The sequence below is a fragment of the Toxorhynchites rutilus genome, chromosome 2 (genome assembly GCF_029784135.1).
Source record: "Toxorhynchites rutilus septentrionalis strain SRP chromosome 2, ASM2978413v1, whole genome shotgun sequence".
Lineage (NCBI taxonomy): Eukaryota > Metazoa > Arthropoda > Insecta > Diptera > Culicidae > Toxorhynchites > Toxorhynchites rutilus.
Genome location: NC_073745.1, coordinates 229,497,592 through 229,525,017, shown reverse-complemented (window position 1 = coordinate 229,525,017; position 27,426 = coordinate 229,497,592). Strand labels below are relative to the sequence as shown.

At 39.1% G+C, this 27,426-nt stretch overlaps 1 protein-coding gene across 4 annotated transcripts in view; it reads left to right on the top strand.

Annotated features, from left to right (window-relative positions):
* Positions 1-27,426, top strand: part of LOC129768526 (homeobox protein orthopedia) — a 133,106-nt gene that overhangs the window by 90,729 nt on the left and 14,951 nt on the right. For all 4 annotated transcript variants that reach the window (XM_055770242.1, XM_055770243.1, XM_055770244.1 and 1 more), the window contains exon 4: positions 24,647-24,716. In XM_055770242.1, the coding sequence (XP_055626217.1) occupies positions 24,647-24,716 (70 nt within the window). The remainder of the gene's footprint in view (positions 1-24,646; positions 24,717-27,426) is intronic.

The following is a 27,426-nucleotide window of genomic DNA, read 5'->3' as shown; positions in this document are numbered from 1 at the left end:
TTTCAATTTTTGTTACAAGCGTGTGTAGCGCCGTTACTATGGATTTGCCTGATTGGTAGGCAAACTGGTATTTAGATAATAGGCATTTGGACATGAATACAGACTTTATGTATTCATACAATACTTTTTCCATAGTTTTCAGCAGTATTGATGATAAACTAATTGGTCTGAATGCCTTTAGGAGTGATTTGTCACGATTCTCCGCTTTTGGAATGAAAACTACTTTAACAAGTCTCCATATCGAAGGAATGTGCTCTAGTATCAGACTTGCCTTAAAAATTTCGATTAGAGGTGGAATTAGTTTTGATTCTCCATTTTGCATCAGCGCTGGAAAAATTCCATCTGCACCTGCAAATTTGTAAGGTAGAAATGATCTCACCGCATTAACTTACCAGAGTCTTATTGAGTCTAGCAACGGTTGGAGTACTTTAAATGCTTTCGCAGTTATATATCCAGAATTTTCGTTTGGATCGTCTCAGTTCTCTGCTGTACTCAGTTAGAGCCGTTTTGTATTGAGACCAGTCCGAAGTATTTTTGCTCTGTTGAACAGTTTCCGCGCTGTTTTGCGAAGCTGTTCAAGTCTTTTATTCCACCAAGGAACGTTTCTTGTCGAAGAAACTTTTCTTAGTGGGCAATTGTTGTTGTAGACAGAGACTATCGTTTCGTTTAATCCGGTTGAAGCTGATTCAAGCTGCTGAATCGACTGTATTTTTGCGTTTAGAGTTTTTGACTCGAGTTCAAGGGAATACCGATCCCAGTTGGTTTGGGATCTCGGTATTCTCGCTGAACTGTCAAGCCACCAGCCCATTCAAAAATAATGTGTCTATGATCAGACAAAGACGCCTCTTCGGAAACGTGCCAGTTATGAATCTTGTCAAGAATAACCGGGCTACACAGCGTTAGGTCTAAGACTTCTTGTCTAATTGCGTTTATGAATGTTGGTTCATTTCCTTTGTTAGCAATATCTATGTTGTTTGACGAAAGAATTCTAAAAGACACTCACATCGGTAGTTAATGTCGGTACTTGCCCACATTGTGTGATGAGCGTTGGCATCACATCCGATGATGAAGTCCTTGTTGATTTCCCTACAGTAGTTAACAAACGCCGCTACCTCTCGTGGGGGAACCTCAGGAACGTCGCCAAGAAAGTTAGCCGACGCAATTACGATGTCGGATCTTCCTTTGGCGGTTGGTACTTCCACTCTGATTACGACGATATCCCTTTGAATGAACTCTGTAATAGGAAAGCATTCAATGTTTGCATTTACTAAGACAGGTTGCTCTTGGAGTCATTCTTGTCATCGTAGAACAACTTACATGAACCTGTTTGAATACCTAGTAATCTTCCTTTGTGAACCCAAGGCTCTTGGATAAGAGCTAGATCCACAGCGTCTTTTGTAAACCTCCTGGATAACACGCTCGAAACTGCTTCAGCGTGATGGAGGTTTATTTGAAAAACTTTAGTGTTCTGCATTAGGTTGGGTTGACCGATCCGGGGGTTTATTTGGGAGAATCGGAGCCCCATTTGTTTTGTTGAAATTCAGGTTTTTTGCTTGTTCCAGTGTCCATGCTCGTTTTGGATCTGGCGTGATGGGGGGTTTGAAGAAACTCACCTTTTTCACTTGACGTAGTTGAAGTTCCTACCCTTTTTGCGATTGCTTTTAAGTTTGAACCGCTTGGGCTAGGAAAGGTCAGATTGTCAAGTTGCTTGTTTTTCGGAGAAACTTCTCGAGGAAACTTCGATTTACCAGAAACCCTGCTGATGACTTTTCGAGCATTTTGTGGCTCCTCAAGTATGGAGTCACTGGGCTCTGAAGACTTCAGATTACCTGGGTGTTTGGAGTTATGAAGTTTCTCTTTTCTTGACACCATATCTCCTTCGAGCACACTGGAGTTTTTTTGAGTTGTGGTTTGGCGCTGCTTTGGATTAGTTTTCCTCAGCTTAGTTTCGCCAAATCGGAAGTTTATTTTGAAGTGGTTGCTAACAAGTTGACGCATTATATTAGTGATGTATATTGAGTATTCTATAGCCATGAGTGCTCTCTTGGGAAGTTCATGTAGCTGAATTGATCTTATTGGGTGCTCAGTTCTGCTTATGTAAAGAAAAGGGAAAGGATCATTCGATGAAGTGAAGCGGGTTTCTTAGGAAGACATATATGGGGAGCATGATATCAAGATAGCGACTACTCAGGCTATCATAATCTGATATGCATGAGTATACCCTTTCGATTTTCTAAACCAGCAGGCAGTTAAATTCATTAATTGTATTTTTTACATAACCAAACAACACGCTCAATATTATGACATCCTGGACCACAGTTAGATAAATTGTTAGTAGCAAGACCTACACGATGAAAACGTGAATTGAGCACGAATTAATTGGGCAATGAACAATATAATAACTGATAAAAGCCTGTTATCGGTAAATGGAGAATAATTCATTATACGCATCAACTCACATTGTAAGCTAACGCCGAATTGTAGGCAAAAAGATTGCTCGTTGCGTCGGGGAGGAAAGCGAGTGGTTAGTACAATAGAAAGAAAACACACCCATATTAAACGTCAAATTGTTAACTTTTTTTTTACTACATTCACTATTCATGTTGTAAGCAAAAAAAATACTGGTTAAATTTCCTGTCTAATGGTATATAACACAACATATGTCGCAATAACGATTCTAAGCATTATGCGTTTTAAAACTCTTAATGAATCGTTACATTTTTCGTAGAGTGACCCTCCTATATAGAAATTAAAGTTCATAGTCCTATTTCAAAACATAATCAACTCAAATCGCGTCAAAACACCGCGTCGGTATAGAGAACAGATGTCCCAAATTGGCAACCTGTTTTGAAACAATACCTTCAAATACAATTTTTGAATGAGCAATTCCTGATCATTTTCAGTAAAATATAATCTCATCTCCCGTTTTCTGTATCTTTTTGACATCTCAAAAAAGTGCAGTGAACGCGTTATGATACTTTGAAATAAATGTATCTTTTGAACTTTTCCAGTTTCAATGAAAAAAAAACATTAAATAAATACTAAATTACATGCAGTGAAATGAAAATGTGCGGATGGTAACGAGTGTCAAATCATACGATGTAACATATCATCACATGCACGATATTGTTTACTTTTCTTGGTTGAATCATAACAGGGCAACATTGACTGTGCAACGAATTCAGATTGTTCACCACGGAATACAATGTTTGTTATCAAATACACTTTCCTTCAAATGTTTAGCTTTCCTGAGAATATTACTCCCAACGTTTAAGCATACATTCCACCAATTCCAAATCAATTTATTGATTAACATCACACAGGCGTGTCTCGCAGAAAACATTCTCATAAAACAAACAGAACAACAAAGTTATATTTCTTTCTTTCGCACGCTTTTCTTTGGAGATTTTTCTTCACAAAACATTTTCCTCTTGGGGACACATTTCCAACAACATTCCTCCACTCTTTTTTTCGCTTGTGCGCATGCCTTTGAAATATTCATAACCAACTTTCAGACGAGTCCTACCCCCTAGGAAATTGAGATTCCAATCTCAAACCACCGACGGCAAAACCAAAAAATACCAATCCCGCTCCGATGCTGTTGTGCTTCATCTCGTCGTCGTATCGTGGAATGGATACACACCAAGTCCTACACACCGTCCCATGTGACTCCAAGCTAAACCCAATTCCTCATGCTGTGAGGGGCCATGTGTTGGTGTGCTCCCGTGCGCACCAACACGACGAACGGCTCTAAAACTCCCCCGTCACTGGAATATGGACGCTGCTGGTGGCCGCTGGAAGGGGATCACACTGGAATGCTCTCTAGCTGTTGTGAGTTGTCATGGAAATCTCCCCCAGCTTCCTCGCTGGTACACACACACAAACACATAATAACACAAACAGTTGCGAAGGGTGGGGTCGTGGCATACCCTAGATACCAATTTTGCCTGGTGCTTGGAGATTTAGAGTGCACTGTGAACCTCGATTCTGGTCACACAACTGTAAACTAGATCTACATCTGATCTAGGAGCGTTGGCTCCGCACCAGCAGAGAAAGCTAGAGACGGAAATGAAAATAAAAATAAAATAAATCGTTTGCTCATCCCATCCACTCTACGCCAAGCGGTGGTGGTCCGAGGTGGGAGGAGTACTGGCGGAACCATGGGAGCCTGCAGGGATTCCGGGCTCTGTGAATGACGACCTTTTGAAATGGCAGACGAACCCAGTGCCAACTAACGAGTGGGAAACTTGTTTCGCAGCGTTGCTCGAGCTAGATGGAGATGGGATGCTGCGTGGTGGGAGTTTCGAGGAGAACGGGAGAAAAAAAAACTCTGAATAGCAGAAATGCGCGATGGTGGTCGCTCCCTCCCATAATAATAAAGCTATGAGCATAAATATGTCTATAACGCATATAAAAAAACGCTGAAATAAAATAAAAGCAAAATGGGAAAAGTATTCCATTCTCGTTTGGCCGGGATATCGTTAGTTGGTATTTCGGGATTTTGGCGTTACCCTGTAGCGTTCGCGATGGCAATCCACTGCTAGGTGATTGCCGTTTTGATGATCGTGTTTTATTTTACGTTGGTGATTTGTCGTTAATTGTGCGCTGCCGTACTCCTGCAGTGATTAAAACAATCGGCGAGAATAATTTCCCGTGTTTTTTTTCAGCTTTAGAAATTTGCTAACAATGCTGTCTTCGTGAACAGTTTCAAATATATGCGGAAGAATTTCAAATATATGCATTTTGCTCAAATTAGTCTTATCTATAATGAATACAATTTTGAACGATATTACTAGAATCTTTTTATAGCGTGTTCTTGGTGAACACCAAGTCAATTTTCTGATTTCAATATCACCAGTAAGATGATAACTCAAAGTGAATAATAGTGATAATAAAGTGAATAATAGTGATAATTCAAAGTAATGTAGTATTCCGTCAACGAAACGGTTCTTTTCCGAAGCAGTTACATGTCATGAGCATATTTGATTGTTATGGCACATGAAAGAATACACTTAACAATGAATAATAGCCTTGTTTGTGTTTCGAGTGGCAAAATTACCGATACACGTGAATTAGTTCTACTTGCACAGTAATCGAACTAAAAATGAATACTGTTTTTAAAACATGAATTCTTCCAGTACAAAAAGTGATATGTACTGCGAAATTATCTGAAACATGTCCTAAACCATTTAGCTAGAGGATAAACTAGATAAAGGGCATTACCATCGAAATTAGGTCGACTTACACTTTATGCATTTGTTCTATTCGTTCATTTAACAAACCCTAACACCCCATATTTTAGAGGTATGTGACATATTTTTATTTTGACGTTTCCCCTTCAGTTAATAAAATAAAACAGTAGCCAGCATCTTCAAGCGGAACGTCAACTTCTTTATCCTATGTAGATGTCGCAAACGAGCTGGACGTACAATAAGCTGAAAATTCGACTTATGAGAAGTTAGCGAACCCGATAAACAAAACAAATAAAATAAAATAAAACATAATAAAAATAAACAAAACAGGACAACCAAAACCCGATCCTAAAAGCTGCACACGACGATGTTCACGAAGTTTGGATGAATGACGAAACCTACGTCAAGACAGACTTCAAATAGCCTCCTGGACAGGAACTTTATACGGTAACCGAATTAGGAAAGGTGGCAGACAACTACATGCGTCCATCTAAACCTGTCGATTTTTACTGAGACATATCTGTTATAAAAGTGCCATAAAAATACATAGAAAGGCATACGCTAAAAGTAAATGGGAGCAAACGTTTTTTATTGTTTTTCTAGAAAATAAATCAACGATACTGAAATGGAAAAACGGTCTATTAATTACCTACTTTTACGTAGTATTGACTGAAATAAAAAGTTTTTAAAAACTTTTATTATTGGAACATTTTGATTTGAAATGGTGGTGGATTTTTTAGGGACCCTCACTGTATCGATTTTTCTTCATGAAAATCACATGTAATTTACAGCATTAGTATGTGAAAACATCCTAAATCGGACAAACCAACATAATTCATCCTATGATAATTAATTCTGCGATTTTGCGTATTTGGCTTTTGCCACTAGTCAAATGCGTACACTATTTTAATGCAAGCGTTATATTAACCTTGGCACCGGTAACTTGTTCGATGCTAATGTACATACTAATGCGTTATATCAACCTTGGGATCTTGTCAATGTTGTTCTATTAATCCAGGTAATCCCTAAATATTCGATGTGTTTATATTTTGAGTTTGCATTATTCGATATGAAAATGTTCGATTGTAATTGCAGATACTCGATTAATTGAATTAATCAAACAATTACTGCATTGTTCCGTGTGCCATTATTCATTGTTGAGTCTAGTTATATTTTGTAAACAACTCACACCAGCGCATTTGACATTGAGATGCTCGAGATGGTGACATCCAAAATATGGCGGTCTACCAGGGACCAAAGTAAATAAAATAACAGGTAGGTTACATGGCACGTGTGAACATACCCGGTCAAAGTTAATTTTGGAAAAATTCTCGGATTTTTCGACATCGTGAAGTTTTTAGATTTTTGTTCTTTATTAATCGTTTAAAAACATAAAAAAGCCACATTTCGTTATTGAGTATTATGCAGTTGTGTGTATAATGTCCAATTAATTCACCAGAAATTCGATGTCGGCAAAATGGAATAGACTAGAATTAATGAAAAAAATGGCTTTTGAGAATCTTCTCTCGCTGGCGAAAGTTCTTGTGAAAACATTCTATGTTCTCGTTTTTTAATATAAAAGAAGAATTTAATTTTTGATTCATCTCCTTAAAGTCGGAAAACACCCCTCTCATATGAAAATAATAAATTTATCCAGAATCTCTCAGAAGGTGATAGACAATCATATTTGATGAAAAAAATCCTTCTACGCATTTGTTCGAATTTCAACAATGACAGAGTTATAGAACTTTTTTTTTGTCTCGGACACTGTTGCCTCAAACTGGCTCTACATTAAAAAGTACGATACGGAAGAAGATTCTGTTGCTTCCATTTGAAAGATGAGAAAAATAGTACAGGATATATTAGTGGAACATTTAACATACCAGGTTTAAATAACATTTTGGAGAGAAAACTTAAAAGTTATTAATTTTGAATGTGAATTTGAATGTATTAAATTAAAGCTCTCTAACCGCTGTATAAATTATTTTTTGACACCTAACTTCTACCTTTCTTAAATTCGCTGCAATATCGATATAAACAATTTATTGTGAAAATTTAAGCAAAATCTTCAAAAATCTCGTTTTTTACCCCACTATACCTATAATCAGAGATGCCAACCTTCCTGATTTTTCAAGATTTCCCAGACTTTTTAGCACGCTCCCTGATACCCTGACGAGCACTCAATTTATCCAGATTTTTCCGAAACGATCCTGATTTTTCCTGATTTTTGTACTCTTTACATTATTCGTAATAAATATACTGGTTTTCCAAAGTTTTCTGCCATGATAGTTATCCGGTTCGCACTAGTATATATCTCACATTAAGTTAAACTTTGTAAATATTTTTTTATCTCTACCCTCAATTGTTTCGTGGCTTCTCAAAACAGTATTAAAAAATTTCATGAAGCCAGATTGTCTGACGAATTTATGAAATTACAACGAGTTTGAGGAACAACGTTGCTTTATTTAGGATAATGTGTATGTAGATGTATTCCCAGAGTTATTAATGTAGGAATACGTTTCAGAGTGTAAAATTACTCAAGAGAATTTTTTTCAATCCACAGTTAATATAAAAAGATTTTATATGTAATTTGTTCGTCTGATTCAAATTCTACTTGAACTTTAATTATGAGACTATGGTAAAGGTATCTATAACCGTACTAAATATCATAAAAATTAGGAAAAATTCTACAAGTCTTCCTCATTTGTTTAGTGAAGATTTATTCCGAAGCATGGATGATGAATTCAATGAAAATTTGAATATTGATTTCTCTGCACTGTAGTGATGCTGTAGGTTTTTCGAAAAAAATACAAACGATCAAAAAGTCAGGGAAACACTAGCATTTCCGCCTATGCGAGAATTTATACCACGCTTATTAATTCTATCACATTTCCGACCTTCGCCCGAAGGAAGATATACTCTGTTTCTGGTGGGATTTCGAATGGATTCTGTATTATGAGCTTATGAGCAAGCAACCTGCTTCTCACATGTTTAGCTCGCATCAGTTTTCGACGAGGAAGCAAACATGTTTTTTTTTTTTTATCCAAAATATATATTTTATTAAGGCTCATATGGCGTCAGCCTAACGGGGCCGGGAGTTCAATATTGTGACAATATTTGCTTAGACTATGTTAGTAATATGTAACCGATTACTCGCGGTTGACTCGAGGTTAGTATTACAAGTGTTCTCATAATTGGTATGTCGCAGTCTTCGATGCTCTGTACGTGTGCCCGACACGGGATACTTCCTATTGGGATGCAGCTGACCATTAATCAGCAACGCCCCCCTAGTCTGTACCCCATATCTAGCGTGGTGCGTCTTTCTCGACTCGAGGAATCCAGGATAGAATGGCGGCGCAATCATCAGCTCGTGTAGAGTTGTCATGAGCGGTACAACCTTTGGCTCTTGTTGAATGATCAGTGGACTGCACAACCTTTGGCCCGTGTGTCTGTAAAGAGTGTGTGTATGTATTGCCGCGACTAAGTAAAAGTTTATCGATCGGATAGGAGGGATATGAAACGGGGACACAACGAAGGAAACATCATTAAACGTTGACATCGGCGTTTCTGAGGAACAGGTATAGATGAAGCAGAAGATCAGGATCCCGGCTACCTAAGATATCCCGGACGGGGATATCCGATTGTCTGCCTTGTGCTCTCAGTGCTCTAGAGAGCTGAGAGCGAGCAGCATGGAACCGGATACACGACCAGACAACATGCTCGATGTCGTGGTAGCCATCGCCACAATCACAAAGATTGTTTGCTGCGAGCCCAATGCGATAGAGATGCGCGTTTAGGTTGTAGTGATTGGACATAAGCCGAGATATCACGCGAATGAAATCACGACCTACATTCAATCCCTTGAACCATGCCCTCGTCGAGACCTTAGGGATAATCGTGTGTAACCAACGACCGAACTCATCACCACTCCACATGCGCTGCCAACTTACGAGCGTATACTGACGAGGAATGTGGAAAAATTCATTATAAGCAATTTGCCTTTCAAAAAGTGTGCCTTCTAAAGCGCCCACCTTAGCTAGCGAGTCCGCTTTCTCATTCCCCGGAATCGAGCAATGAGAGGGAACCCATACTAAGGTAATCTTGAATAATTTTTCGACCAAAACACTCAATAGTTGTCTTATAGGAAATAAGATGAGCGTTTATCAACCTTCATTGAGCGGATTGCCTCTATTGAGCTGAGACTGTCTGAAAAAATAAAATAGTGGTCGATGGGCAATGTTTCAATGATCCCTAATGCGTAATATATCGCACCCAGTTCAGCGACATACACGGAACAAGGATCTTTGAGTTTGAAAGAGGCACTGGAATTTTCATTGAAGATGCCGAAGCCAGTGGACTCGTTTATGAATGAACCGTCAGTAAAGAACATTTTATCAGATCCAACTTTCCCATATTCTGCCGAAAATATCGGCGGAATAGAATCGGAGCGTAGGTGATCTGGGATTCCATGGATTTTTTGTCGCATGGACAGATCAAAAATGACAGAGGAATTGCAGAAGTAAGGGAAGCAAACTTGGTTGGAGATGCCTGGTGAAGGGTGCACGTCGTGGGTAAGGTACTCATGGTATAAAGACATAAAACTTGACTGAGGAGTCAGTTGGAGTAGATTTTCGAAGTTATCAATCACCAATGGATTCATGATCTTGCAACGGATGAGAAATCTGTAGGATAATTCTGTGAGCCGAAGAGTAAGCGGGGGTACTCCTGCCAAAACTTCGAGACTCATCGTATGTGTCGAATGCAAACACCCCATGGCTATACGCAAGCAACGATATTGTATTCTCTCCAGCTTGAGAATATGAATCCTGGCAGCTGATCGGAAGCAAAAACTGCCATATTCTAACACTGATAATATCGTTGTTTTGTACAACTGAATGAGGTCTCCTGGATGGGCACCCCACCATGTTCCGGTAATTGTTTGGAGAAAATTGATTCTTTGCTGGCATTTCTGTTTCAAATACGCAATGTGTCTCCCCCAGGTACACTTAGAATCAAAATATACACCCAGGTATTTGAAAAACAAAGAGTGTTGGATCGTTTTGCCGGATAGGTGAAGCTGGAATTGGGCGGGTTCGTGCTTCCTAGAAAAAACGACCATTTCAGTTTTCTCCGTAGAGAATTCGATACCCAGCTTGAGGGCCCACGTGAACAGATTGTTCAGGGTATCTTGCAACGACTTTTGCAGAACGATGGGATTAGTACCCGTGATGGAAATAACTCCATCGTCTGCAAGTTGTCTCAGCGTGCAGTCTCTAGTTAGACAATCATCCATATCATTGACGTAAAAACTGTACAAGAGGGGGCTTAGGCAGGAGCCTTGTGGTAGGCCCATTAAACTGTAACGAGAAGATTTCGAGCTGCCATGAGAGAAAATCATGTGCTTTTCTGACAGTAAATTGTACAGGAAATTGTTGAGAATTGGTGAAAGTCCACGATTATGAAGCTTCTCTGAGAGAATTTCCATGGAAACTGAATCAAATGCCCCTTTGATATCGAGAAAAACGGAAGCCATTTGTTCTTTGCGAGCAAATGCGATTTGGATTTCAGAAGATAGCAGCGCGAGACAATCATTTGTCCCTTTACCTCGGCGGAAGCCAAACTGCGTATTTGACAGCAAATTGTTCGTTTCGACCCACTTGTCCAAACGAAGTAGAATCATTTTCTCTAACAATTTACGAATACAGGATAACATTGAAATACGCCTATACGAGTTGTGATCGCTAGCCGGCTTGTTGGGTTTCCGTATGGCTATCACTCTCACTTGTCTCCAGTCATGCGGGACAATATTCAGCTCCAGAAACTTGTTGAACAAGTTCAGCAAACGCTGTTTTGCCAAGTCGGGAAGATTCTTCAACAAGTTGAATTTAATCTTGTCCGACCCCGGAGCTGAATTGTTACATGAGAGAAGGGCAATTGAGAATTCCACCATCGAAAAATTCTCATAATCGCTTTGAAGTGGAATGTCGCGTACGACGTTTTGTGCAGGAACGGTGTCGGGGCAAACCTTCCTTGCAAAGTTAAAAATCCAACGGTCAGAGTATTCCTCACTTTCGTTTGTATGGTTCCAGCCACGCATTTTCCTAGCCGTATTCCAAAGAGTGCTCATAGCGGTCTCCCTTGACAAACCATTGACGAACTTCCGCCAATATCCACGCTTTTTTGCTTTAATCAAACCTTTTAGTTTGGCTTCTAGAGCTTGGTACTTTAGAAACCATTCCACTAATCCAGTTTTCCTGAATTTTTTGAAAGCGGATGATTTTTCAAGGTAGACCTTTGAACACTCCTTGTCCCACCAAAGTGATGGAAGACGACGTCGGAAAGTGGTAGCCGGTACACGTTTCTTTTGAGCTTGAAGTGCGCTTTCGTAAATCAAACTCGATATAAAGTTATACTCTTCGAGTGGAGGAAGTTCATGCATTGAAACAATTGCTTCAGATATTATTTCCGCAAATGTTCTCCAGTCAATATTCTTCGTGAGGTCATACGAAATATTGACTGACTCACGAGAGCTTGATTCATTAGCGATCGATAAAATTATTGGTAGGTGATCACTACCGTGGGGATCTTGGATTACCTTCCACATGCAATCCAGGGATAACGAAGAAGAGCATAGAGATATGTCTAGCATGCTTGCCCGTGCAGGAGGGTTGGCTATTCTGGTTGCTTCCCCAGTATTCAAAACTGTCAATTTGAAGTTGTCGCACAGATCATAAATCAAAGTGGCACGGTTGTCATCGTAGAGTGATCCCCATGCTGTTCCATGGGAGTTAAAATCACCTAAGATTACCCGCGGTTCCGGCATTGCCTCGATAGTATCAAAGAACTGATGGCGGCCTACCGTAGTTCTGGGAGGGATATATATCGAAGCAATGCAGAGGTCTTTGCCATTGATTTGTGTCTGGCAAGCAACAACTTCAATGCCTGTCATCGATGGGAGAGTGACTCTATAGAAGGAGTGACATTTTTTAATCCCCAATAGTACGCCACCAAACGAGTCATTTCGATCGAGGCGAATTATGTTGAAATCGTGGAAATTCAGCTCATCGGCTGAAGAAAGCCATGTTTCACAGAGAGAAAATACATCACAGTTAGAGCTGTGAACTAAAAATTTAAACTGATCTAGTTTAGGAATGATGCTTCTGCAATTCCACTGTATTACAGTGGTCAAATCCTTGACCTCTTGCACTGAATCAGGCATCGAGGGAAATGAACGCTGCCAAAAAACCACATTTTTCTTTCAAAAATGTTCTCACAATCGGAAGCAAACATAAAACTATGCTTTTAAGAGGGTCGTTTATATTTAAAGCATTTAAAATGTTGTCCACCAGGTCAGAAAGCGCAAGCAAGCCAGATTGTGGCTGTTGCCTCGACCGCGAAAAAGGAGCAGACGTGTTGGGTGCTGCTCCGGGAAGTGCTGCTCCCTGGTGCGTATAAGAACCGCTTAAACCAGGAGGTACTTGCTTCGGTCTATTCTCAGCACGTTCGATTCGAGTTTTCATTCCAACTTGGGAAGTTTCGGTTTTCTTTCTGGGGAGTGAAGGAAAAGAAGTAATTTTTCTTTTCCTGATGGCACCCTGCGATGTACCGGAACTTCCTGCATTGGGAGCGTCAGCAACAGGCTCGTCGTTCTGCAGAATGGAGTAGGGATTGTTCTGAGTCGTTGGAACGGGACTCTTAAGCATTTCTGCATAAGTCCGCTTGGAACGTTCTTTTAAAGAACGCTTGATTTTTTCCCCTCGTTGTATGTACACCGGGCATTGAGTAAGATCATGTGGAGTCCCGCCGCAATGAAGACACTTGCGCTCTTTCGGGCAAGGATTCTCATCATGGCTCTCTCCACAATCTGCGCAACGTTTTTTGTTGCAACAATAGGCGGCCGTGTGACCGAGTTGCATACATTTGTTGTATTTCATTACCCGGGGTACAAACAACCGAACAGGTAAACGAAGTGCACCTATTGCAACGTAGTTTGGAAGGGCGGAACCCTCAAATGTCACACGAAAAGAGTTTGTCCGATTGAGGACTCGTTTGTCATTTTTAAGTGACACAGATTTCAGTCGATCGCATGCAAGAATCTTCACACTTTTAAGTGAAGAGTTCTTGAAGCGACCGACACCATCGAGTATCTCTTTTCGAGTCAAACCCTTTTCGTTTATTACACCGTCTATTTCAACGTTGCAACAGGGTACGTATACGCGATACTCGATCGCAAAGAGATCACAGCGCGTTATTTCATTCGCTTGGGTTCTGCTGGAGACGACAACTCGTAATTTGTCTGGCCCCATCCGAGTAATCTCGGTAACTTCGGAAAATTTCTGTGTCAACTCTTTTGAGATGCGAATGACGTTAAGAGGTTTGGATTTTCGTCTAAAGTATACGATAAATGGGCCTTTGGCGCCATTAGGGTATTCTTTTAGACGAAAATCCTGCTTCTCGTCTTTTTCCTCATCTTCAGAGCTTTCTATTTCGTATACAGAATTTTCCTCCTCATCTTCTGTTTCATCCTCCTGCTCTTCAGGAGGAGGTTCATTATCTGATATATTCTTTGGCGTGGATGGGGGATCCTCCCCGCCCTCTGCCATATTAATAAAAACGAAGAAGTAGACAGCTGTTCGATATGAACAGAATATAATAGTTTGGAAAATACAAATTAGTAAAAGAAATTATATTTCTATATTAGTTATTGTTGAAAATTTTATTTATTTCAATTTTTGTTATTATGTGTAATTTGAAAATGAAAAAAGTTCCAATAATAGTTCAACGGTGATGTATCAAAATGGACACCCCTAATGCCAACGCTTGCCGATTTGGTAAACACAAAGTTTAAACAATGGTGTAAATCGTGCACAGAAGCTATTCAGAATGATGGAAGAAGAAAGAGGAAAATAAACTTCTACTTGCCGCCGCTGTGTAGCGTGTGTGATGATGTGTCTTGCTGCCGGATTGTCTCGATAGCGCACCACTTTTTATGAGCTTTACTTCGCTCGCAGCGCACCAGATGAAAAAATACACACTAGAAACGGATGTAAAAAAAACACCTGTATCGGATCAAATATAGGTTCGACCGATCTGCTTGCGAGTTGTCGAAGCAATGTTCTGGGAGGATAGAATATTTAAACTGTGTGAAAGATAGCGAAAAATTGTGAAACAGAACTATGGATATGAAATTAAATTGTAATGCTTTGATTGAAAATGTTGTTTTTGTTTTCCCAAAAATCGACATTAACTTTTCGGACAACCCAATACGAGCTATCCTGATTCATCCTGATTTTAATTTTCATTCTTCCTGATTTTTTGAAATTATAGTTGGCAACTCTGCCTGTAATAGTCACTTCAATTTCTCCTTAACGTTGAAAGATTACATTTTTTCTTAAAATGAGTCATATTTGAAATGTAAAAAAATATACTGTAACTGTATATAATCGAGTCCAAAATTGTATATAATCGAATCATATATATAATCGAGTCCGACCTGTAATAGTTTTCACATTTTGGATATTTATAATATTTAAGAAGTGTGTACATGGAAAATTTAGAAAATAGAAAATTTTTCTGGCGTTCCCATGTAAGTGAAAAATATACATTCACACTCAAGTCAAACAAAACAGGTCACTAATTTCAATATCTAGTGTAAAGAGAGCACTCTTATCAAACTTATGATTCCACGTAAAGGCCAACCAGAGGATAAGGATAATAAAATGGATAAAAAACAACTTCTAAACATGCCAACAAAAGTGAACTTGAAATATTGGGGCCTATTCCAGAAAACAAGACGAGAAGGCGAGAACTCGTCTCGTTTGTTTTTATATTCCAGAAGCCGAGCTCGACTAAAAACAGACGAGTAGCTAGTCTGACCCGATCGTTCCGCCGCGCTTGCTGGAAAATCAGTCGAGTCGTCTGGTTTGGTTTGATGTGTTTTCACCTTGTTGATTTAAAGCATCGGTATAACTTCGTCCCACCTTCATCTTCAGAAATTGTTTTACTGCTAAAATAGAATTCCATAAGCAATGTATGTTTTTAACTACAACCATCAAATTTAATTCAGTTCATTCATTAGATTTTTTTTTACAGATTTTCAAATAGGCATTTCACAAACACCACAACCAAATGTAAACATTGAACTTCATAACCAGGGATGCCAGGTGTTTGTTTCAAATATATTAACACGGCACAAAAAGTGACTTCACAATCATATTGAACAAAAAAAATTTTAACTCAATTTCTGAATATTTTGATAAAACAATGTTTTTCTATTGAAGTTTATTTATGTAATGCGTTTCGATAATCGTTCGTAGATGTTTCGAAGTTCATTGTCATGCAATAAAATGTTTTTTCTCAAAATAAAAACATGTGTTCACATCTGGCATCACTGATCATATCGATAAAAAGTGACAAAAATTTTTCCACTGTACCAAATAAAACATTCCAATGAAACTCGTGTACTGAAATAGGATATTTTGCTCGTTTCGACAGTGACTGAGGCCGAGACGAGACGAGACGAATTGCTCGTCTCGTTCTCTGGAATAGGGCTCCTTACAATATGAGTCCCAATTTTGGCATTCAATCGGTCCAATGACGTCAATCGAATATAGAATCAATGGAACGGTTTGAGCAAGAATACGCAAGAATCGAGCCAAGCTAACTCTTTAAGGGCAAACATAACCGAAAACTACTCGAGTGAGATTATACTTCTGAACAGCTCGTATCCAGGAATGCAGCCATTTCTAATCGATGAAAGCCGCAGTTTAAAGAACAAAAAATGCACGGAATCCATAGCGGTTGAATGAACCGCTATTACTCTCCAAGAAGCCTCGCCAAATATGTCGTACACTCTCCTATTTTTCGTTCCGATTGAACCCAGCATTCGGGTTGCATTCGTCGCAAAACGGCAACCTTCGGATGCAAGGTTTTCCATCATCCATCCAGCAGGTGTCAAGCTTAATGCACAATTAATGTTGTTGTCAGTTTTCTCCCGGGAATACCAACAAAAGCGTTCCCCTATTCCCTAGAAAAGGAGAAAAAACAGCAGAAAAATGAATAAATCCACATAGCCCGCAATCCACCAGCGAAACGTCAAACGTCCCATGATCACTTCTTCCAAGGATGTGCGCCAATTTGACGTGGTAGATTCTTTTTTAAATTCCTCAAAACTATCACACCTCCTGGAGGGAAGGAGTTTCTTTCGATGTGACAGACGGCGTAAAATCGTTCACTGCCGGCGGTAGTGGTGGTGGTGGGGTAATCGTCCTCCGAGGTGGTAAAGCTTTCTCTCCCACCCCACCCATTGTGGTGGCATGTGTTCGCAATGCTGCAGCAGCCAATGAACCATGAAAAAAGCTGTCATTTTGATTCACTCTTCTCTTTCGTAGATTTTTATTTCCATCATTTATATTTCAGTCGGATCCAAAGTAGTTTTACTTGTAGCTTCCCTCTCCGGTGGGAATTTTATGGTGTACAATATTTTTCACCACAACAGAAACATCCGCACACAATCTATAGATCGAAATTTTCAGCCCGGTGGAAGGGGGTGCAAATGGAAAAGCATTTTTCCTACCCTTAGCTGTGTCCAGAGAAAAAGTGTTTATTGTGATTCTTGTTTTTTTTTTGTTTGCTTTTATTTCGTTACTCAGCTTTAAGGTGTTTATCATTTCCCGGAAAAGTTCGAACCGTTCCCGTGCCGAAGAAGTCGATTTCCCTTCTGGTGGCATCCATAAATCTATCGGGCCAAAGTTTATGTTGGTTTACTTTCACTCGATGGCACCAAGCTGGATTGGAGGTATTGAACGCCCCATAGAAAACATAATGAGATAGGCAATTAATCACTTGCGTGGTGGCAATCGAGCGGCGTCAGAGAAGCTGCTGGCCACAGTTAGGAAGATAAATGATGGATCTGAATCGACGCTCCCTACCCGACTTTTGGCTATTTATTTATAGGTCCTTTCGACAAATGTGTTGCTATGATAACATCATTATGATCATTAGGTTGCGGTGAATGAAGATGCTCGGGAAGTGCATCTTATTTATCATACCTTACGATAAATTGCAGAATTATTTTCTTAAAGTTACTGGGAGTTGGTGTGAAATTGACAAAACAAATTTTAATAGACGGAATAACTCAAATATCGTCCAAAGTTCAGAATGAGTGACAAACTGAAACTGTCAAAACGAATAGATATAAAAAATTGTCAAGTGGTAGCCACCGACCGTTTCTTTCTGTGATGGACAAGCCACAATTTAATTCTAATTCGAAAAATATCTGAATCAAAACCATGTCACAGTCGAGAAAAAATTATTCGATTTAAAATCTTCCCTCACAGCCATCGTAACTTCAATTTGGTTCCTCGCAGATCGATGGCGAACTCATCCGTCCTTTGTGCATCCATTGTAAATCGCATCGATTCACATCCGTGTTTATATTCGGTACGGTTAGGAAATATGACATCCAATATGCGCTTTGCCGCTCGGTCCTATCGAATTCAATATATTTCCAATTTGTTCCGTTTGTGAATAAATTCAAATCTGCAAATTGCCACCTGACCACAAACTCACACACCCAACCCTGACCATTCGATGCTTAGCCACGGTCAGTGGCGATCTTTCATGCATGCAATGTGGCAATAAATAGTTTTCGTTGGTACATATTGCATTCCTAACCACGTGTCCATTCCGAGCGTTTGGATCTCCAGCGGATTTATACGTCCAATCGACGACAGCCCCTGGAAAACGCGTAGGGCGAGGAGGAGGAGGGCAATCTCGCTCCAGCTCCATATTTTCGAAAGCCACAATATTTTAGAATGTGTTTTAATTAAGCTGTGAGCTGCAGTCTGGGCATATTTCGCAACTAATTGCGTCAAGTATTTTCATGTCGTCCAAGCTGCTGGATGGGATTGATTCGCTCTGGACTAGAGAGCTGATTGTTTCATATTGTTTCGTTTAGAATATTTTGAACGATGTCCTCCGTCCAATGCATGATTAACGATATCAATCTTCCGAAAAGTTGAACCAGTAAAAAAACAAGATAACTCGAATATGCATACGGTGGGCTCATTGTTGAAGTGAACATACCCAGCGGCCGGAGAGGGCAAAAAGCGAGGGTAACATCACAACACGGGGTGAATGAAAAAGTACCGTAAGCACAAAATAAAAAGAGCATATCATCATAATTTGATGTGAATTTCATTATCTTACCCCTACTTACCGCTTCACCGCTGTTGACTGGTAGATTTAAACGAGCGTACAATGATAATGATAATAATAATAATAAACGGGTGTGGAAAATTCATCTTGAGGAGGGAGGGTGTGCGACAACGAGACGTGAAAATCAAAACCACGAACAATAACAAACACCCAAGGGGGTGATCCGATAGGAATACTCTGAAAATTTCCTAGTGTTTTTCTACAGCAGGAGTCAAAGCGTGAATGGCTCGAAAAAAATAAATATTCGCCAGTTTCTTTTTTTTAATGCCGACCGAAGAAAATAGAAAAATTAGTGAGTGCTCAGCCAAAACGAAAATATTCAAAACATCATAATTCGATTAGCAATACAAGCAATCGTTTATCTATATATACTTTTACTTTCCTTGGCAATATTCTTCACATCTAAATCACTAGTCTGCACGAATTTATACGCTTTAGAGAACCAGCTTTCACAATTTATTAAAATAGGTTCTAGTCATACAAGATTCCGACAGGTTGGAGTGGCAGATTTCATCACTAAAACTTTAAAAATGAGATTGTTTTTTATTTTTTTTTATATAGTGTTCTATAGAGTCTTTGTAGGGGTTTGGGGTTTTTTTATGCGTACAATTTTAAACGGAAATAAAACATAGATAAACGGTGTTGTGTCACGAATTTGGCTTTATTTGAAAGATAATTCCTTGCCATTTTATTTGAATACGGCATATGGCTACCTCGGTGCCACTTACATAACGCAACGACATTTTTCTTCTCACAAGGACACAAGAATTAGTTCATTGGATGTCATTGCGCACCATTATTCCCGGCAGCAGAAATGTCAAACACACTTTTAATCAAATCATTCCATTCGTTCTATTTTATCGATCACAATCGAATAATTTTATAGATCGTTAAAACATTCAAGCACACTTACAATTAGAGATGGGCAAAACAGTTCACTTAGATGAACGGTTAGTGACTGAACCAGTTCTTTTGAACCGTTCTTTCGCTATTTCCTTCAGCGGTTTTAAAAACAACATAGTGTGTGCAACATGAGCGTCCACGGGATAATTAGAGACTGCCCGAATCCGAACGATGACTGCTGATGAGATGGCGGAAGATGTGCACCCGCCCGCTTGATCGCCACACTGACGATGTCTGTGTTGCCAGGACTGGGCATGCCACACATCTTCTCTCTTCTCCGAAAAAAAAGTCGAATAATACAAGACGAAAAAAAAAACAAATACATGTGGATTTCGTTTCAGTGCATTTTCCTTCACATAGAACATTTGAACCACCTTTGGAATGTATGAGCTAATCGATGACGTTCAAGTTCTGTTCTCCATAGGGTCGTCCCGATCCTGTACTTATTATGCGCGGTTGTCTCGATCCGCAGATAATTTTATTTCCATTCATACACACCACGGTCGTCTCGATCCGCACTCTTATCACTTTAATTTGTTAATACGGTCGTCCCAATCCGCAAATATTTTTACTTCCATTTTTACATAGCACGGTCGTCACTCTTATCACTATCATTTTTTCATACGGTCAAATATTTTCACTTCCTTGTTTACACAGCACGGTCGTCCCGATACGCGAATATTTTTACTTTCATTTTTAAGCAGCACGGTCGTCCTGATCCGCACTTTTAACATTTTCATTTTTTTTCTTACGGTCGTCCCGATCCGCAAATATTTTTGACGTAGGACTACGTCTAACCTTTCAATTAAGCGACCCATTTCAATATTTCGGTGTGAAAAAGTGTTCAGTTTTTGAACGCTAATGCCTCCTCAATTAATAAATGGATTTTGGTTCCAAATACACACATTGATAGGGAATATCCTCAGCAATTGTTTATATGCTACACGTTACGGGTTTTCAGCTCATATAATGTTCAAATTGATGAAAAATTGGAAGAAAGAATTCCCTACTTTCCCATACCTTTTGTCTGCGCTCCCGCAGCAAACAGCTATTCATTACAAGCAACCACGGGTACGGGCAAACCCAATGCGAAGGAGGGAGACAAAAAATAGATTATAAATAAATATAGGCGGTCGCTACAACGTGAACTATATAGCTATATAAAGTGAGCGATGGTGGGGCTTGCCCACATTCTATCATCGGACGCCAAGCAGGAAAGAAGCTATCTTGAAATTGATTTTCAGCATAAGAGATTGCTGCATTTGCCAGGGATGTATGCGATGCGATACCGCAAGAGTGAGGGACAGGAGTTTCAATTGGATGTGGAGCAGGAGAGCCTATCTTTATCTCTGCAGTCATTATAAAACTGCATATTTCATGATCTTGAAAATCCAAGATGGCGACCGCTACAAAATGGCGGATTACATATTTTCTCAAAGCCCCATCAATATGGGTATCAAATGAAAGGGATTGACTTGTAGAACACAGTTATTTATGAAAAATGCAAATCCAAAATGGCCGCCACCGCAAAATGGCGAATTACATATTTTCTTTAAACCCCATCAATATGGATATCAAATGAAGAACTTGACTAGTAGAACAAAGTTATTCATGAGGAGTCCAAAGCCCAGTTATATCACGATTCCTATTACGATTTGCTTGCCATCAAGTATGTGTTCGTTGCCGAATGAACAATAACCCCTGCAACATTTGTATCGCACGACATTTGCGCGACAAATTTTGATTTTTTCGTATTTGAATCTAAACGTTTGAGTGTTTGCTGAGTGCTGAGGTTTTATTTTATCCTTTGATTTTTTTCTGTAATTTTGTACATGAAAAGTTGATTATTCTGGGATCTGTGCTCCATGATATTCGAATAATGGACACCCCTTGATGTAGTCCTACGTGCGGAGTGCTTGTTTCACACAGCATGGTCGTCTCGATCCGCAATCTTATCATTTTCATTTTTTTCATACGGTCATCCTGATCCGTACTTTTTATAAAACATTTATCTATTTTTCCCATTCTATATTTTAAATAATGTGGAACATATCGGTGTTAATAATTTGTTCGTTTTCATTGTGCATCTTTAGAGTAACGCTCATTATTAATATATGATCCGTAATCTTGAGTTTCATCGCGTTACTGCAAAGTAAAAGGTATCAATGCAATGGATTTACGAGACTGATGTGCATCAGTACCCATTTTTTGATAACGCCTACTAAACATAGAAACATAATGAATTTGTGTTATTACTCTATAGCCATCAAAGTATTGACCTGCATTACTTTAAAAACAAATCGTTGTTTCTGGCAACAAGTTCCAACTTTTCTATTCAAGTTCCCGCACTTAGAAAAATCCTCGGTGGAAAAATACCAAATACCTTTGATAGCATATATTAGTAGAATGTACAAACATATTGCCAACTATCTCACATCACTACCAGAGGTTGGCCATTTTTACTGTTGACATAAGGCAATACGGTGGTATAACAAGGATATAATTCTAATACGCCAGGAAAAATGTAACCGATATTGGGCTTACACATCATGGTTCTGCTTGACATATATGTTTATACGTACGGTAGCAAATGATTATTATTTGGTAGCATTTACAAAAAAAACATCGTTACATTTACTAATTATTCCCCTCAGTGTGCAGTTTAACATGGAACATTAGTATTTCTGCCAACTCTGCTGTTTAATTTATACCTATATGTATTATTTACTTACTGACAATCTTCATGCCTCCCATGGTAAGAAAGTTCTGCTATTTGGAGTCTTCTGCTAACGAGTTCCGAGCTGACCACTAATGACTTCGTCGCAGCGGAGGAATTCCAGTAGGGGAAAAGGGGGAATTTGGACCACCTAAGCAAATCGCCTAATATTTCCAAACCAATACGCTCTAAATCAAAAATGTCACAGTGTATACTGAGCTACACTTGTTTTCTCTCAATCAATAATGTTTAATCATTATATCAAGCTTCAAATTATCAAATATATCATAAAATAAAAGAGATTATTTTTGGACATTCAAATTTGATGCGGGGTGATTTGGACCGTCTGTGGGGTGATTTGGTCCAGTGTGTGTTTAATCGAAAAAAAACATACTTATGTTTATGTAAAGTATTTTGGGATAATGTTACAATCAGTAACAGTGTTCTGGGATCGATACCAGGTGTCTTGGCCAGATTCCAGACCAGAAAAAATGGATATGGACCATCTCGAATTCTGCATAGATCTTTTCAATGTTTTTCGAGCATTTTCAAACACTTTCGATGCTTGGTCAATGAAAATCCGTTCTTGATGGCCTGCGGTGCTCTTTCAAGCTCCCCCTTCTTTCAACGTTGTCAGCCCATCCTTTTTTTGTAATTCAGCGGCATCTGGAATCAATTAGACCAAAGAAAAGCCTCAAACCTGTAGGACCAATTCACCCCACAGAAACGTGTCCATGTCCTCCCACAATATGCAAGAATTAAAATGCAATTAATTCCATTTATTGTTATCAAACTGACAGTTTCGCTGCATCAAATTGTTCCTCTTCTGTAGACGAACAGAACTTTACTGCACAATACACGAAAATCAAATTTTTCAATCAGCGGGAAAAACCTTAAAACCACGACCTGAAAACTCACATTTTTTGACAATCAATGTGCTTGTTGTGTTCATGCTACCGTTTCCTTCCACCTGTCGAGTTTTACCAAAGTTTTTTTACGTTAGGTACATACGGTTCAACAATAGAAGTAGATCACATTATAGAAAATCCAAGTTGAGCCGTACTTTTTGAGATAAAAGGGGTGGTCCAAATCGCCCCGTATGTCCAACTCACCCCGTGTTACCCTACTTGAAGGAATAGCATACCACGCTTCCCGAATATCACTACATGGTTTCGTTCTACCCCTTTATCACATAGGGTTCATGAACGTTTCACAATCGTCCACAGGTTTTTTATATCGAATCTACATTGTTGGATTAACATTATTTTTATGATTCTAAAACCATTTCTTTATTGTACGGGTTGTATTAATTGTTAACGATATGGTGTATCATTCGACACCTTGAAAAGTGACTTACATCAGAAACATATCAAAAATTGTTAAAAAATTAGTTACTATGAAAGATTGTGGATAATTGTAGTTCTTATATTGTACATTTAAACGATCTTTCGCAGCTCCCAAATTTCAAAGGAGCGTCTATTGCCTCAATGTCAAGACTGATATCTTTGCAACCCTTTTGAGTTTATTATTTGAATAGGTGTTTAGAGCGCTTTCTGATTTTTTGTCCAGATTGTTGTCTTATCGTTTTGTTCGTAACTGTTACAACGAAAAGACACCCTTTGAGGTATCACTTAAAAATCTCCGAAATTGTCTACTATTACGATAATATGATCTTGATTACTGAACGCCATATCATGAACACATCCTGATCACATCAATCCACAATCACTGTTGAACCAATACTTTTTTAGGCTTGTTTCTTCATTATCACCATATGACACAACAAAAATTCAATCTCTCTCTCTCGTTGACATCAATCCACCACCACCCGGAACAAACAGGGAAAAATTCGTCGATCTAATATTCAAATTCATGAATTTCTAATAATGCATTTTCCCCTAGCTCGATTAAAAAAGTTGAATTAGTTTAGAGCCAGCCAGCGAACGGCAAAGAAGATCTGCCTTCCTGTTTGCGATGCAATGTGTTGGACCGGTTATATGTTATCCGCCACCTAGCCCTCCACCCATATCGTGGAGTGGGGTGGGGTGATGTTGAGGTGTGCCGTTGCCGAACCAAAGGAAGGGAGTGTTGATAGTGAACTTCAGACTCCTTGCTGGTTCGCACGAAACCCTGGAATCAGCAATGTCATAATCGTAGATCATTATTTAAGCACCCTGTTTCAAGCAACATTAGCAGCAGCAGCAGCAGGAGCAATAGCGTTGTAGACTCGTATGTCCTGATTGTTTTTTCGTCGGTTCCATTCCCCGACCAATTCTGACAGTGTGTATATGACACGGCATTTTTTTTTGTTTTAAAAGTCTCTTTTCTGCAATTTCATACATAATAATCATAACCGTAATGATGAGCAGTGATACATAATAAACAGCACGGGAAAGACGCGCAGCGATGGAGACAGAAGCGCGAATGGTTATTCTCCTAGGGCAGTGAATCGTTTCGTTCCGTTTCGATGGATCTACCGGTCGGGGAAAAAAGTTTCTTCGGTTGATTCTTTCAAAATTAGCTCCAGGTAGTTCAGCAATCATCAAACTTTTAATGAACTTTTTATTTGTAAGAAGATCTTCAGAATTCATTAAAATGTCATTCTCTGTCTTTCCAGGTTTGGTTCCAGAATCGGCGAGCAAAATGGAAGAAACGGAAGAAGACCACCAACGTGTTTAGGACGCCTGGTAAGTTCAATTTTCTATTGCAGCAATGCGTTTTTTTTTTGACGTAGAACTACGTCTTTCAGGAAGTGTGCCAAATCAGAAAACAGGTCACGTTTTTGTGAAATAAAGTTAACGTTAATAACTATTCTCGCAACCAACAAATTCTGTTACTTTTCATACCAATGGAATCGGAAATTTTCTAAGATTCGTCTGATATACTATACAGTACAATCCACTAATGCCTAAACAGTTTGAATTAATGAAAACTGGAAGCATTCTCATTTTCCCATACATTTGTTCTGCCGTTTTGTGTGCATTTCCGCACAGAGCTGTCAATAACGAGCAACTGATACATTCGTTTCTGCCCTTTTTCAACATATTTGGTTTCAATAAGCCATCCGCGCCACACCATTATTTGTGTGAACGTCGACATGACAACATCGTTGCTGGACGAGCTGGACGACGAGGGATCGAGTGCCTTTCTCAAGGCAATGAGGGTGGAGGTGTGATGCAGGAGTAGAGTAAAGTTTTCCAATCGCCTTTTTCAAGGCTAGAGACGAATGAACTGAAAAAGTTTAAGATCTATATAATCAAAAACCTAGCTAACCTGAAGCCACACCACTTCTCGTTTGGTGGTCATCAAAGCAACATGGTAGCCGCAGAACGTCGAGCGGGTGAGGATTGCTTTCTTGTCGGGTGAAGGAGGAGTATGGAATCGAGTTTCTTTCCACTAAGGCCCTTCTCATGGCTAGAGGCGGAAACCAAAAATAGAATAGAATGAAAACACAGATGCGAGTGAGCTAGCATAACACAACGAGCGGATATCATTCATGCCTAATGCTGATTTCACACACATAAACACACAGCTCGATACAAGGAGAGGAAGCTCTCTGTATCCAGGTGTACTACGGCAAAGAAGAGCAACATATCTAGAATTTTGGAATATAGAAATACACTGCATTTATTTAGATTAACGTATATTTCATGGAAGTATGCTTTCAAATTCCAGCAGGGTAACCTTACTGTTGCATGTTGTGGGGTTCGATCACATCTCGAGCTGAATTTTGGAGCAAAGGGTTCATAGTTTGTGATCGATATCTGAGTGGGAAGGAGAAAGTCTGATGCGAGTTGAACCAAATAAACGAAAAGTGCTGATAGCTTCCGACTCTACTCGACTCTATCTACACTCGTGAGTGTTCAAGGAATTGTTTTTTTTATCCCATTTATTTATTTATTAGGCTCATTAGCATTTTAGCTGTAACAGAGCCGGGTTTTAATCGTGTACATGTACATATGTTTATCTTATATTTAAAAATCTCGTGTCACGATGTTCGTGGTCGAACTCCTCCGAAACGCCTCGAACCATTTTCAAGAAATTATGCACAAAAACTTGGTAGGCATGAGAATAGGACGTAAACTATATATGATACCGATAGGGTACCAATTACCATATGTTTAATACCGATTAGGGTGGCCCTATGGAAAAAAATGTAAATAATTTTGATTTCTATTTTTTCTCAAATTTGGCATAAAAATACATATAACCTCAAAGGTTCACCCCCATCTCCTATTTTTAATCGCGATTTTAGTATTGTGTTATAAATAATATTCAAATAAAAAAAATAATATTCAAAACTTCGACCCGTAGTTTGTTTTTCAAAGAGAGCGAATTTATTTACGTTGTTAAATGACAGATGGCACTAAATTCACTTCATTGAACACATTCATCCTCACATGCGCCAATAACCTTAATTCGGTTAAAGCCATGCGTATTGCCAGCGAGCTGGAAGACTTTTTGAATAAACATAATGAATTATTGAAATTCTTCATATCATACATGCTCGGTTTGCAAGGTGACGGTCCCGTTATTTTCATCAATCCTAATATAACACCGACTGGAGAACACATGTATACATTCAATGCGTATGTCGTTGGATACATTGCTGCAGTTATGGTAGGTGACTGCACAGTGACGCGAGAATTTGTGATTCGAAGAAGAAACAACAATCTGGAGTTCATCGTTGACACCCACCGTTCAAACGACACTCTCCATCTACTTCTTCAATGGTACTAATGTTTCCTAAATGTGTTCCAAACGTTCACCATCTCAACGTAGAATGAATTGCGAACGATATAGAGGTAGAGAGCGAACGACTGCGATTCTAAACAACCAGAATCGGTGTGAGGAAAAATACACTCACATGCCAGACGCTATCATGAGCAACGCCGACGCAGCCTTCGATATTGCCAGGTCCAAACACATGCATTGTCATGATATTACAAAACGTGTGTTCAAACAAAAAAAAATAATAAAATGTAGAATGAGATTCATTACAACGTTACATGTATTTGGTTCCACACCTTGCTGAATTTATTCGACAAAAAATTAGGATTACCTCATATGCAAATTTTTAATTTGGATAATCGACAAAATACGCCCTGAGGATCGATTGTGTAATTTACTCAAAAATTCCACTCATTGAGCTTCGTGTTCCATTTCTGTGAAGCGTAAATTGTTATTTTTTCGAGTGAAATAAACACGCTTCTAAAACAAAAATAAAAGTTTTCATTCAAATTTCAACAACTTAAAATTGCCTTCAGGTCAGGTCAGGTAATTGTTCGATATTGTTCAGGTGATTGATATTGGTATGGTGATTGATATTGTTATTGGTTCATGACGTGCGGTTATCTAAAACTTTTATAGCCTTGCATGGCAGATGGAAAATGTATA